A 13967-nucleotide genomic window follows, 5' to 3' on the forward strand; every position below is an offset into this window, starting at 1 on the left:
GCTTATCCCCAGATACAGTTGTGTAACTTGCTGCACATTCCAGCTGGATAGCAATCCTGAAGTTGCCTTTGGACTAAAGCTTTGGTTAATTGCATTTAGTTTTCTGTTTGTAGAGTTTTGGTGAGATAATTCGAAGGCAAACTGATTGATTTACTAGCTTTCTGAAAAGCAACAAGTATATTGCAAAAATGTTTTATTTTGTTCGGACCATTCAAAACGCAAGAGTACCATAGATTTTAACTTACATTTATGTAACGTGTCAAAAAATTATAACTTAATAACAGTGATTTGTTTTATTTCGTTCGGACCATTCAAAACGCAAGAGTACCATAGATTTTAACTTACATTTATGTAAAGTTTCAAAAAATTATAACTTAATAACAGTGATTTGTTTTATTTTAAAGCTTGAACTTGGTATTTTTTACTAGTACAAACACTACAGGTTAAAAGTAAAAACTCGCTAGTCATCTGTAGTTTTTATAACTACGTAAATAACTATGCACCGAGAATGAAAGTTGAAATAGCCACTATGTTCCGGTTAGGTCTCTGTACATCTCTATACACGTCAAGCAACATTCTTACTTATTACTTAACTCAAATTTTTGATTATTCGACTCCCTTCCTCGTTACTTCAGTATCATCTTATCGACGTTCAACTGCATTTCCTGGATTCGACAACGAACGCACTTCCGGAGCAAATGTTTAAAATTTTGAAGTGAGAGGGCATTTCTTCCTAAATCTTTGGTTCTAATTTTTTATATTTATTATTTAATATTTCTATATTATATAAGTCTGTTAGCTATAAAATTTTAAAATTTTGGATTTAAATTTTGGATTATGTTTTAGGTCACAAAAGATTCAAGTGCAATAACTTTTTGTTATCAAATTGTAAAATTAGATTCAAATTGTGGTATTCAAAGAGCTACACTAAATCCAAATGAGGTAAATCTTATATTAGCATCAAAGAAACGAATGAATAAAAAATAATTTTTGGTAAATTAGTATAAAATTAAAAAGTAGACTAGCTGTTCTGTAACAATGCGTGTCTTACTATACATGTGACGAGAACAGAAATGAGTTTCTTTCAAACATTCACTGTTGCTTTTCCGATACTAATTAATTCTGATCTCTTCTAATATCTTACTTTCTCTATTTTGTACATTTAAATTAATATTTTAGGATGAATAAATAAACTAATATAAAATTATAGCAGCATTACAATAAATTAGCGGAACTAACCCATGCAGTCCATATTATATACTGCTCAATCCATATTTATATCTCAAAGATAAGAGACTTGAGGCAAAAATAATTTTAAAACGTTTAGCTAATGTAAATGTATTTGACGAGCGTGTCAAGGGTAGGAGCAAAATTGCTAAAACAATTATAACTTATGGCAATTTCGAAAATTACTTGGAAAAAAGAAAAATGGTTTTCAAAGTTCATTTGGTGTGTTTAGGTTACTAGCTAGCTTGCAGTTGCTGTACATTTCACAGGAGTTTAGATTTAAGAAACCACATACATCAGTAGTTATAGCTAGCTTAGACGTAGATAAGTACAGATCTATTATTTGATTGCTAAAACTATGGCGGCAAGTTGGAATTTAAATATGATGTGTTACTGAATATTGTAAAGGGGAATGATGAGTGATATATTAAACTTAAAACTATTTTTTATATCAAATAAGAGTCACTTGTCATTATGAGACAATGACAGGTGACCCGTATATTAATAATCAAGGCAGCGTTGTATGCAGCAACACGTCACAGCTTCAGACTGAGCGATTATACACCAAAATGTGCATGAACCATGAAATTGGAGAGATGTGATTTTGATTCTGCATTATTGGAAAAAGGAGAAAGCAACTGTTTAAAACAAGAAATACGAAGAAAAGAAAACTTCTTGAAAGGGCTTGCTGTAGCACTGATACAGCAATATCGGTAAATGTCAAGCATCCCTTGTCCCTTAGCCAATCAACGCTGTCCTGACTGACAGCGCAGAAGAAGAGGAAGCAGCAAGTAGTAGTGAGGTTGGAGTTTTAACTTTTGTATTTCGAAACGGTAAGCAATTTGAAGCATTAATGTGGTTTTGATTGGCACTTTTCTTCCAAATGTAGATATGAGTCCGCAAAGGCATTATCTCACTTCTTTTTGCAATAATATTGTCATCACACGATGCAATCAAACATGTGGATATGTTTTTGATATACACGTTATACTGCATGTACACTCCGTACTTTGGAAAATTTCGAATAAACATGCACGGGCTTTTATTTTTGAAATTTACGACACCTGGCTTTAATTGTTAGTTACAAGGTTCCCCATGCTGACAAATGCGCTCGTACAGAATAAGGCTATTTTCAATATTGTTGAACTATATAATTGATACCTAGTTCTATTACTAATAAGTGGACAAAAGAACTGAACTTTACTAGCCTTTTGGTCTGGGATTCAATTCTAGTCAGTCAAATGGCTAATTTTATGGGGTGTGGAGGTTTTCGGAGTTTTCCTCGTGTTGAAGGTTAATATGAGACAATTTCTGATTTCTGTTAAGAGTTCTCTATGGAAGCATTCTTTCTAAAACAGGTATTCCTCAACTACTATAATAAAGGCAAATTACCTATCTAATTGCGTAACTATACCTTAAGTAATTTTGATAAGGAAATTAAATACCTTCTCGGTCTCCCTCTCCGCTGCATTGTGACCGAAAGTCCAGATCCAGACCTTCGAAGAGGTCTACCAAGGGAGTAATAACGATCGTATGCATCAGATCCCAGAGTCGAAATTCTCTGCTCACTTTCGGTCCTTAGAAGCCTAGTCGAACGCGTTCTAAGCGTGGGATCATCCAGGTATCGATATCTTTCTGGCAAACTGCGTTCACTCCTGGGGTGGACTTGCTGCTGTTGGGGAGGGAAGAAAAGTCTACGTGGATCCGTGGGCTCTGCATGGAATGTGTGAACCTAGGAAGAAAAAAATGGAGGGTGTATTTTGGTGTAACAAAATGTTGCAAGACATTTTCTTTCATCTAAAGTTTCGTATTGTGAATAAAACAAATTATTTCAAATTCGGTTTGTAGTTGTTGAAATAAAGATCTCTAATTAGTTTTTTTATTTCACTAAAGCTAATGGAGCAGAACTTTTTGTTTTCGGGCTTGTACAAATGTACCACAAAAATTATATTTTCATAAGCCCACACGCTTTTCTTAGTTTAATGCTAAATACATAGTAAATAATTTCAAAATGTTGACACAAAACATTGTTTAGGCACGCATCTCTGTTCAACAGCTATCTTCATAACATCACGTCTTCAACCACTAATATTCTTAAACCCTCTTCTGTAAAAAAATTTCACAAACTATGCAAAATGTTAATTGGAACGATTTTTAATGCATATAATCCTTTTCCGTCATTTATACCTAGTTAAATGCATATTTTTATATAACGGACTCCTTTATGTATTTACATTAACGTCTACCTGAACATTTTGCTTCTCGACCGAGTATTTCTCAATGCACCTACGTTGATTTACCATATACATACATACATACAAGAAAACATTAGCACATAAACATAAATAAAGACGTGAAAAGACAGTAATGTTTTACGATTGCTGTTTATACATCCTCTATTTTGTATTTCAAAACCATTTCAATTAGAAAACAGAGAAATATAAAAATGAGAAGGGTATCTGATTTGCTCTCGTTGCTTCTAAATCATATTTTGTTTTTTTACGAAGGGGATTCGAAATTCAAGCAAACATAGTGCATTTCTGTTAATTCTGGTTTAGCAAAGTTGAAAGTATCCTTAGTTCTTATTTTAATCTACCACATTTTCGGAAGTCTCATAACATGCAGACAGGCCATTTTAACTTCGATACAGTAGGGAAACAAATTTAACGTATGTAAAATCTAGATAAAACAGAAATTTGGAGAGGTCATCCATTTATGGATATTAAAAACAGGGCAAATATTTGTTGTTTAATAAATGCTTCAAATTTTTACTGTGATTTGTTTCCAGATCTCAAGTACTGAAATATGCGTGACATTTTCGCATGCGTATTCCATTTTGTCTATTAATGTTTTAAAGTTCCTTAAGTAATGAATTAAAATAATGTAATTCTCTTTTTAGTTTAAACTATATATCGTAAATGATAGAATTTTAACTCACAGAAACCTATTCTTCGGGTTTCGAAATAAAATTTGACAATCTACAAAAAAATCTAGAAATAAAGATGTCGATCAAGTGGTGCCATGGTTTTCTCTCTTAACCATATAATATATTTTTATTTTGAAATTAACATCAATACAACTCTGAATCTACTGTTTATCGAAAATTCTGATGATATATAAAGACGTTTAAGCCTCCCAACCGGTATAGTGTTCAGCGTCGTTGACTGCCGTACCGAAGGGTCCGAGTCCGAGTTCCCGGAGAAGGCATGGGTGTTTGTAAATTTATAGTATCCGTGCAACATGGGGGCACTCTAAATATGCAGCGAGCCGAAAGTCTTCTCGAGAGGTTGATGGTAGAGAAAGAGGTATGGGAGACCCTCGGACCCGTCCTCCCGAGGTGCTTTCCATCAAAATTGAAGGTGGAACTGAGCTAATTCGCATTGTCATCTGTAAGGTGCTCAAAGCTGTTGCCAACGGCAGGCGTAATCTTGCGCTCCTTGCCAGGGGGAATTTCGCGAGATTAGGCTGATTGTACAAGTCAACAACAAGAAGAAGAGAGGTTTAAAAACGTTGTGATTTAGGTTTTTCAAGGGGAGAAGATACAATGCTGTGGAGGATTCCCCTTTGTAGCCTTATGGCTGATATAAATCGGCTAGGGGGGGGTCGGAGCTGCGCCCACAACAACAACAACAACAATGCTGTGGAGGATCTTTAGAAAAGCAAAAACACCTCAAATAAAATCTCAAAATTCTTCTCAAACCAGAGGTAAAATAATACGAATTTTAATACAACAAATACAAATCTGTTACCCAAGAATAGAAAAAGTAACTTGCCATACTTCAAACATGCGTTTTCATTTTGTAAATCATATGTCACCGTTAATGTTTTCCATTTTTCTAAACATACAACTGGAAGTCAGGAATTAATTAAATTCTAAGGTAGCAAATTCGACTGAGCCTTTCTCATCTGTCTAGCCTGTTCTTTCTACTTTTTCTGTTCACCAGTCATTTATTCGTTCAACTATGCACTCAATCTTATTTATACGACCGCCTTATTGAACGAATATGACTTCTGAGGAAGAAAAAAAAATCTGACAAAAAACAGCGAGACAGCAGGATCTAATAAATAGAAAGGTATTAGATAGAAAAAGGAGGAGAGATGATGGATTCATATTTCATTTCTTGTATATATAGACTTTTGCACAATTACATACATTGGCAACATGCCAAGTAATTCAGTAGTAACATAATAACCATGAATAAAATACTAAGTATTAAATTACTTAAGAGAACCTTGTTCTTAGGAAAGTGCACTATTTAAATATATCCTTACAGTTTATACTTAATGAGCTGCGTACTTTCGAAGTAAGCAGATGTTTGCTATCTATCTTTCTTAAAAGTTGTATTACAGAGATAATTATTATAAGGTCTCTCATTCTGTTATTGTTCAATGTATAGGAGTTTGCAATAATGATTTGCCACCAAGACGGACTTTATAAGAACATAATAGAATTTTTAGTATTTTTAGTATATTTAATTATTAGTATACTTAGTACATTATTTTAACTTCAGCCTTAATCGTAAAATAGAAATAACCTTTAGGTAAAATTATTTTCATAAAAGAATAACTTAAGAATACTAACAAATAGTTCTTTTATTATTTATGTATTCATATCCGATTTTAAGTAACTATGCATTTAGTTTGGTACATAAAAAATTAACATTATCTGAAACTGCAAATATCAGACCAGAAGATGCCAGAAGCATTGCTCACGATAGCTTCAAAAATTTGAAACATCCGAAATCAAATAATTTACCTTTAAAGAAGTAAGGGTTTACTGAATCAAAGAACATTTTAAAATAACTCCATCCAACACTTCATGACAAATTTAAACTCTCCTTATTCAGCTCATACAAACCAAATAGTTGATATAAAACACTCTAATTTAAAAAATATTATACCTTATCTCGTAAAATGCAACAAAACCATAAATTAATGAGAGAAAGAGATCTTAGATATTTGTACTCCTTCTTTTACTTATTTTACCGTCATTAAACGTATTATAAAATGTTTTAAAATGAAACATCGGTATCGCAGTCCTCCATCATAAGTTTATTCAAACCTCATTTACTGCTAAAATTAAAATTCGATACAAAAGTTTAGTTTTAGTTGTATCTTTGAAGTATGATTCCCAGCTTTTATAAACAGACGGACTTTTTTCAACATATCTCTCATAATTCTTCGGTATAGGGAAGAAACATCATCAAAAAAAGATTTTACGAATATTCTCTCAAGCTTCAATACTTTAAGTTAACTTCAGCCACATGCACTAAATTTTTATCCAGTTTTCAACAGTATAATTAAATAAATAAAACTTTTCTATAAATAGTCTAAAACTTTCAATCGTAGTTCAAGCTAGTATTATCAAGAAGTACAAGATAATACGTGCATTCGACTTTTATTCAACTAAACTTACGTTGTGAGTTCCTACTTGTTCCGCTAAAGACTGCAAAGTAGTTGGGAAGCTAGGTTGAGGTTTGGGCTGTCTGGTCAATACAGTTTGAGGTCCCCGTTGTTCTCCCCACATCATTCTGGATTCCTCTTGCGATTTTGGTGGCCCCATATGACCCATCTGGGCTACGTTGTAATAGTAAGGAGCAACCTGTAATAACATTAAAACATTTTTCGATATTTTCACGGTAACTATGCTGTCTATTTTAATCAGTGCACTAACATTTTGCCATGCAAAACTTCAGACTTAAAAAAAAGAAATACTATAAAATTTTACTTGCATCAAATCAGAAGTAATAAACATTTTTAAAAAAGGAAAAGTTTCATTTGTAAATTTTATGTAAAAGCAACAAGGAGCATTTTAGATGTCTAGATCGATAAATGATTTAGCACTTACATCGGGCTGCTGTCTTTGGTTAGTCACTTGATGGTGCTGTTCCAGCATGACTTGGGTTCTACCTGGTGTTCCTCTCATCCAGTCATTAGGCCCAGAGTAATCGTCACTAGGCTCTTCGACAAATTCTTTCTTGACAACTACAACGGGTGGGCGAACTTCATCAATAGCCGGCCTTGCTGCCATGGCAGCAGTCATACGACCACTGATGCGAGAGCGAATGGTCAATACTAGACGACGAGGAATGGACATAATGATGACTACATCGTCCAAACTCACGTGTCGGACATCCACCAAATTAACGGCCAATATTTCGTCCTCCACCTTTATATCCAAAAAAATGCATTTCATTATAGTATAAAAGGAGCGGAAATATGAAAGTGAAGCTTTGTATCATTTTTATAAAATATATTTAAACAATGCATAAAAAGAGCACGTTCTTCTAGCCTAATATGCCTGTGCAAGTAGAAGCCGAGGGTGAATTTTGAAAGGTGCGACAAAAAGTGGTTTAAGTGTATGTGTGTTTCATCCAACAAATACTGTGCTTTTTATAATATTGAACAGCCGATTAAACTTCTTTTCTGCGTAGTTACTATGTGTATGTGAAACGTACAGCTAATTATTCTCAAAAAATAATTTTTTTTGTAACAGCACAATGCAAAAATAATGAATTTTCAATTTATAACATGAGATTCTGCTAATTATACTGTATTAAAATAGTATTTAAATTGTATGGTTTGATAGAGGAAATAAAATTTATGAAAAATGCACTAATTAGCTATCAACAGTTTGAAAACATTATAAACCTGATGTATTAAAAACATAAATTAATATGCACTTAAACGCAGAAAATGATTAGTCTTCATTCAGCTTTACCTGAACAAATATTTAAAAGTAAATTTACCTAAACATAATGATTAAAGGTTTTTTATTTGTTTATATAACGAAAAATTATGTATTAAATAGTAATTAAAAGCTACTTTGGGGATCTGCTGGAGAACTGCAATTAGTGATAAGTGCCTGTTTTGTAGTATCGATTTACCTTTTTTTGCTTCCTTAATATGATGACTCGGAACTTTTAAAAAGCACATTAAATTAGTATTAAGATTTAAAACACAGTTTTTATTCATACATACATCATATTCAAAATTTTCGTATTTAATAGCTATCGATCAGTTTAATTTTTGATTTTATTAGAATTTGTAATTTTATTGAGTCTGTTTGTTTAAATTCATTATTTTAATGCAGTTATAATTTGTCTAGAAATTTTTTCCAGTAAAAATATTCTATCCAAAATAACATATATTTCGTAATTTAATATTTTATTGCACTTTAATATCTTGTACTGAATTTTTCGTTTTATGTTAACACTTATTTTCTGAAAAACTCCTCATTGAGTATATTTTGTAATTCACTTTAAGAGGTAAATATATTTGTATTTTAAATTTATTCCTTTGTAATGCATCACTTCCATTAAATTTAATATAAATGCATATTTCGAACAGCAATTCTGATAATTGTGATGACTATTCTAAAAAAAAAAGTAATTGTTTATAAGTATAATGGATATTCAAATGGACTTACGTGTTAGTTTCATGATAAAAGAAAACCCATAAAAATATCGAAGTATATACTACATTAAGCATTGAAATATGTTAAGGGGGCTCATACACCTTAAACCCCTTATGATTTTCGAATATGTGACTGTTGCAAGAATTCGTATATTTTATTTATTTTAAAAGCAATTACTTCCAACTTTTTACAGCTGATTACATAATATAGCTGCTTTAGGAACTACTAACCAGAAAGTTTCTGTTGCCACAAATATTTTTGTAATTTAATCCGCTTTGTGACAAAATATTTCGTCAAGTTTCCACCTTGTGCGCATGATATTTTAAAAATGTCCAATGGTACATACTTCAAATTTGATAGAATTCTTTATATGGGCACTATCTTCTAACTGAACCAAAAATATGACGAATATTTTAATATTAAAAAATTTTATGCACGAAAACATTACAGATTTTTTTAATAAAATGCATTTTATAAACTCAACTCCAAATAAAATAAAAAATTAACACGAAATTCTTAGAATTTTTTGTTCACAGTAGTTTCCAAATGTTACAAAAGCTACATATTAAATATGGAATTAAAGTATGCAACAGAATGTTTTAAACTGTGCGCGCAAGGTGGAACATAACGAAATATTTTGTAACAAAGCAGATTAAATTATAAAAATATTTGTGGTAACACAAACTTTCTGATTACTATTTCAGATAGCAGCTATAATATGTAGTCAGCTGTAAAGAGTTGGAAGTCATTGCTTTTTAAATTAAAAAGTTATCTCAATTCTTGCAACAGTCACATAGTCGAAGATCTTATGGGTTTAAAGGTGTAAAATATACTGCCTTTAGAGTTCTGAATGTTTGTAAGTGACAGTGTTTCATTACTAGAAATTTTACATGCGATAAAAATTTGCAAAATTTGCATAAATATTAAAACATTTTTGACAAATATCCGCATACATGAAATATACGAACCCTGAAAAAATGATTTATTTGTTTTAAGTGCATATATTTACACTTGAGAAATAGAAATTTTATTAATAACTTGCTATAAGCATCATTTGTATAAAAACGTATGCTGCTTCTGTTTAACAATTATTTGCTATCAGTATTTATTTCAAAATATGCAGGTAATTTTTATAAGCTTTATTCAAAAATCTTTATAAACATGCAGCCATTATTTTAGAAGAATATGTAGAGGCCTGTTTAGTAATGGTTATGTTTAGTAGAATAAGTGATATGTAGAGGTAAAAGGTTTTTAAACCATATGTACAAGGTGTGACAAATTAATTCTTTCAGGTTCTGCTTTCAGGATTGAAAAAAAAAAAAAAAAAAAAAAAAAAAAAAAAAAAAAAAAAAAACCGTATGAATCTTACATAGTTAAGTCGGAGATGTAGGCAGAATAATATTATTTTCATCAAATAGCAGTTAATTTTTGAGAAGAAAGTCTTTCCAGCGAATGCACCATAACTGTGCGTGCGTGGTACGACATTCTGAAAATTCCTTTTCCTTCTCATTTGTTCAGTTAAATTTAGCCTAGTTTTTTTCGTTTAATCTGTTCAGGTATCAGTTTCACATCAAATCGTTGTCGGTCAGTGTCATGTTTCGCTTTCTGGGAATATTGTCATTATTCGTCTTAAATGGTAGCTTTTGAATTATCCGACACACCTCTCCCATCGTGAATCTCGTACGCCCCATTTAACTTTCTTTAGCATCTTTACCATATACCGCTTTCATTTCTAACAACTCGCTTTTGCCGATTTTTTTACAAAACCTGATGTTAATTTGTTGCTCAAAATTTTGATATTACACCTTTGAACCAAAATGCATATGCATTTAACAATTAGCTTCTCCATGCTAACTAAAACTGTCAAATGCCATTTTGAATTTTATGCGTATACTAGGAGACGTGTTCTAATGAGATCACTCGCTCAATTTGGATATTGTTACGTCATGTGCAACACTACATGGCCATTCCGTGATTGTTATCAAATTGTCACATGTACTCTTTTAAATTAATTGATCTTTATTTTGCAATTTCCTTTGTCTGCACGAGGAGAAAATTTAAGCTTATTTATTTCCATCTGTTTATGATTGTATAATGAAACATTTACTTCTAAATAATTTCAATGAAATTGTGTTCAAAATGTCTTGATAGTAGCTTTGGTGTTAATTCGTAACTGCCATAATTATGTCTTACATGCAAAACACTTTGCGATCGTTTACATGTCAGGAAAGTCAGGAAATAATTTAAATAAAATTGTTACTCACTTAACTGATTTATTTTCTAATTTTATACATTATCAGAAACCGGGAAGGAAATAATTTGTGAACATTTTTTTTCGATTTAAGTTTTACATTCGAAAATTTATAATAATGCTTTTCGAGGAAAAATTAAAATTTTCTGCATACTATAATCTTTTTCTCATAAAATATTAAACTTTTAGTAAATATTACATTTTAAAGGAAAGAATAATTTTGTCATCATTAACAGTTTTAAGTTTTTAATATTATTCTTTTTGTACAGATAAATTATTATACATATTTTCTGAAAATTACGGTGATTAATGATTTATACTTAACTTTTTTATTAACATTCTAACCGTCATAAATTATCCTGCAAAAAGTTTTAAGTTAAATTTGGTGTTTTTTCCAAATCTGTAAACGATTTAAGAGTAAACGTTAAGATTATTTTTAATTTATAAAACTGCATTTTCACTTTTTATCAATTATGTCGAAGATATGCAATTTAAAATAGATTTTAACAAATATCATTTAATACAACGCAAGCGTAGAAATTAAGTGAAATAATTTTAGATGTTTCATATACAACTCACTAAGGTAACACGCAGTTGAAAATTAGTTGAAGAAAAGTAGCTCAATGTATAGTTCAGAAAAAATTAAGTTACACATTTTATAAGCAAATACAATTTAATAATATGAACAAAATCCTGTTTTAATGTGATTAATCTTCAGAAAGAATAGTTTATTCGATAAATTACTCACTGATCATCAAAAATATGAATTGATTGTATCGCCAGTTTTCGTCATTGTTTATCTACAGTTAATCAAATTTGCATACAAGAAGTAATTTTAAAGTAAGCAATAAGCAGAAGTAGGAGAAAACACATATGTTAGATAAGTTATTTCTTTGCTGTTTTTGTTATCATTTCATTTTATTAATAGCACTTTATTTTTTCAGAAATACTAACCTTGAGGAGCCCACTACTGTACACTGCGCTTTCCAGTGCAATTCTTGAGATGAAAACGCCATCGCTCTGTGTGAGTAGGTCGCCCTCACGGATATACAGACCCAGTGTCTGTCCTGGTCGCTTCACAATTTCGACGAACTGCACCACGTGGCTTGCATCGGCCAATCTGAGGTAGCGGCGACAGGCTTCGGCGCCGACACGGCCGAGAGAAACCGGGTCGAGCAGGCGAATAATCATCTCGCCCCGTTTCTCGACGGCCTCTGCGGCCCGCGGGTCGAAGTCTTTCTCCACAGCCTCTATCTGACGAAATATCTCTGTGGAAATACCGCTCACTTTGCGGAAGTCACTTTGCACCACCATCTCTGGCATCATTCGGGCGCCCGCCCCTCTCAGCAGGGGGCGTGAAGGGGCGCCCATAAGGCGGCGATTCGGCGCCGCCTCCTCACACATTGCCTGCGACTCCACTTCCCTCGTCTCCTGCACATACACAACATAACAACAGATTATGAATATATTGGAAGCTCGAAGAAAAATATTCATACATTGAAAAGTACAAACTCATAGAAAGGTTTCATAAATTTCCTAATTCTTAATGCAAGTCTTCACCAAATATCATATTTTGCTACATTTTATACTATTACAAGACACATAACACATAATTTATTGACAACTGCATTTAAAATATTGAAAGAGTAAAGAAAAGCAGGTCTTAACATATAGCTGGAGACTGAAAATACAATTCTTTGAGCTCAAAATTGGATGCTTAATTTAGTAAACTGGAAACAATTGTTTCTTAAAATTTATCATAAAATGTAAGGTAAGCTAATTTTGATCACTACTTATAAATGTATAGGTATCTGATTTTTTAATAATGAAAGTAGTAATTTATGTATGATTGCACAGGTACTTTTAAAAATGTTTAGGTAGGGGGGAACAGAATACGCTTCAGAAAAACCTTTCGAACTAGCGCTAAACTCTAAAGCTCATATAAGATAAGTTTTCATAAGCCTAGATAAAGGTACTTTAACAGTATTGTGCTTAGTACACTTAAAATGCAAATTAAAGTTGTTACGATAATAATATAATAACAGTACATTAATATGAAAAGAAATAGGCACTTATGTAAGAAGATCGTTTTTAGATCCTCAAAGAAAGGCATAACTTAAAATTACTAGCATTATAGAGCATATTGAAGAAATACAGTATTTACTGGAAAATAATCCCCCTTTTTTAAACATATTTCTGCTTTGAAATTTGGTCGGTTTTATAATCAGGTGAAAAAATTAAATTGCATAATGAGAGGAAGAAGTTAATTATTATACAATATAAGAAAATTAACCTTTTCAAATATTAAATAAATCATATAAATATACGGTACAGGTAATTACCGTATATTTAAGCTGCATAACTACCGTTAATTATAACAACCAAATCTAGTTGAGAGATTTCAAATTAGCTCTGTATCCGTTACACTTATTATGGGTATTCTTGAAAACAAAAAGATAATAATGTATCATTAATTTTTCCTAATTTTTCTTTCTATAGCCTGGTAAAATATTGCATTTAATTAGGTAGCTTGTTTTGTTTCTAATTAAAAGCAAGCGAATTCTAATTAGAATCAGTCTTTCATCAAATATTCACCTATATTATTTCATCTTAAAATTTATCATAAAATGTAAGGAAGTGTTATTTTCGATTAAACAGAATACCTCGAAGATACAGAAAAGATTAGTTAATTAAAATTAAAATGGAATATGCAACAAAAGAAATCATTAGTGTAGCTGTAAAACCAGAATAATGAAACCAGACTTGAATAGTGTCTTAAGATAATTTCTGTAATCTCACTCCAAAAACCTTTCCAACCACAGTAGTGTTAATTTGTATACAAATTATATCCAGTATCATCGTAGTACAGTTGAATACTTAGGAAGAAGCTCTGCATTAGATTGCAGCGCAGAAGCAAACATTTACTGCTTACTAAGAGCCATCCATTAAAGAGACGAAACTTCTGGTGTAAACTGATGATACCAAAATGATGTATTGTTAGAAGGAACTCTTGATCTAAACAATTTAATTCTAACAGTTAAACGTCGAGGTAGATTCGTGATGTTCGTGATG

General features: G+C 31.6%; 1 protein-coding gene across 1 annotated transcript in view; it reads right to left on the minus strand.

The window, feature by feature from the left end:
* LOC118204240 (rho GTPase-activating protein 100F-like) overlaps positions 1-13967 on the minus strand; it is a 264758-nt gene that overhangs the window by 95598 nt on the left and 155193 nt on the right. Inside the window, exons 3-6 of the mRNA XM_085808929.1 lie at positions 11850-12326; positions 7076-7396; positions 6644-6829; positions 2673-2959 (exon numbers count right to left, since the gene is read on the minus strand). Of these exons, the coding sequence (XP_085665055.1) occupies positions 2673-2959; positions 6644-6829; positions 7076-7396; positions 11850-12326 (1271 nt within the window). The remainder of the gene's footprint in view (positions 1-2672; positions 2960-6643; positions 6830-7075; positions 7397-11849; positions 12327-13967) is intronic.

Source organism: Stegodyphus dumicola, chromosome X2, assembly GCF_044657685.1.
Source record: "Stegodyphus dumicola isolate Sdum_Otavi_A_Nest chromosome X2, ASM4465768v1".
Taxonomy (NCBI): Eukaryota; Metazoa; Arthropoda; class Arachnida; order Araneae; family Eresidae; genus Stegodyphus; species Stegodyphus dumicola.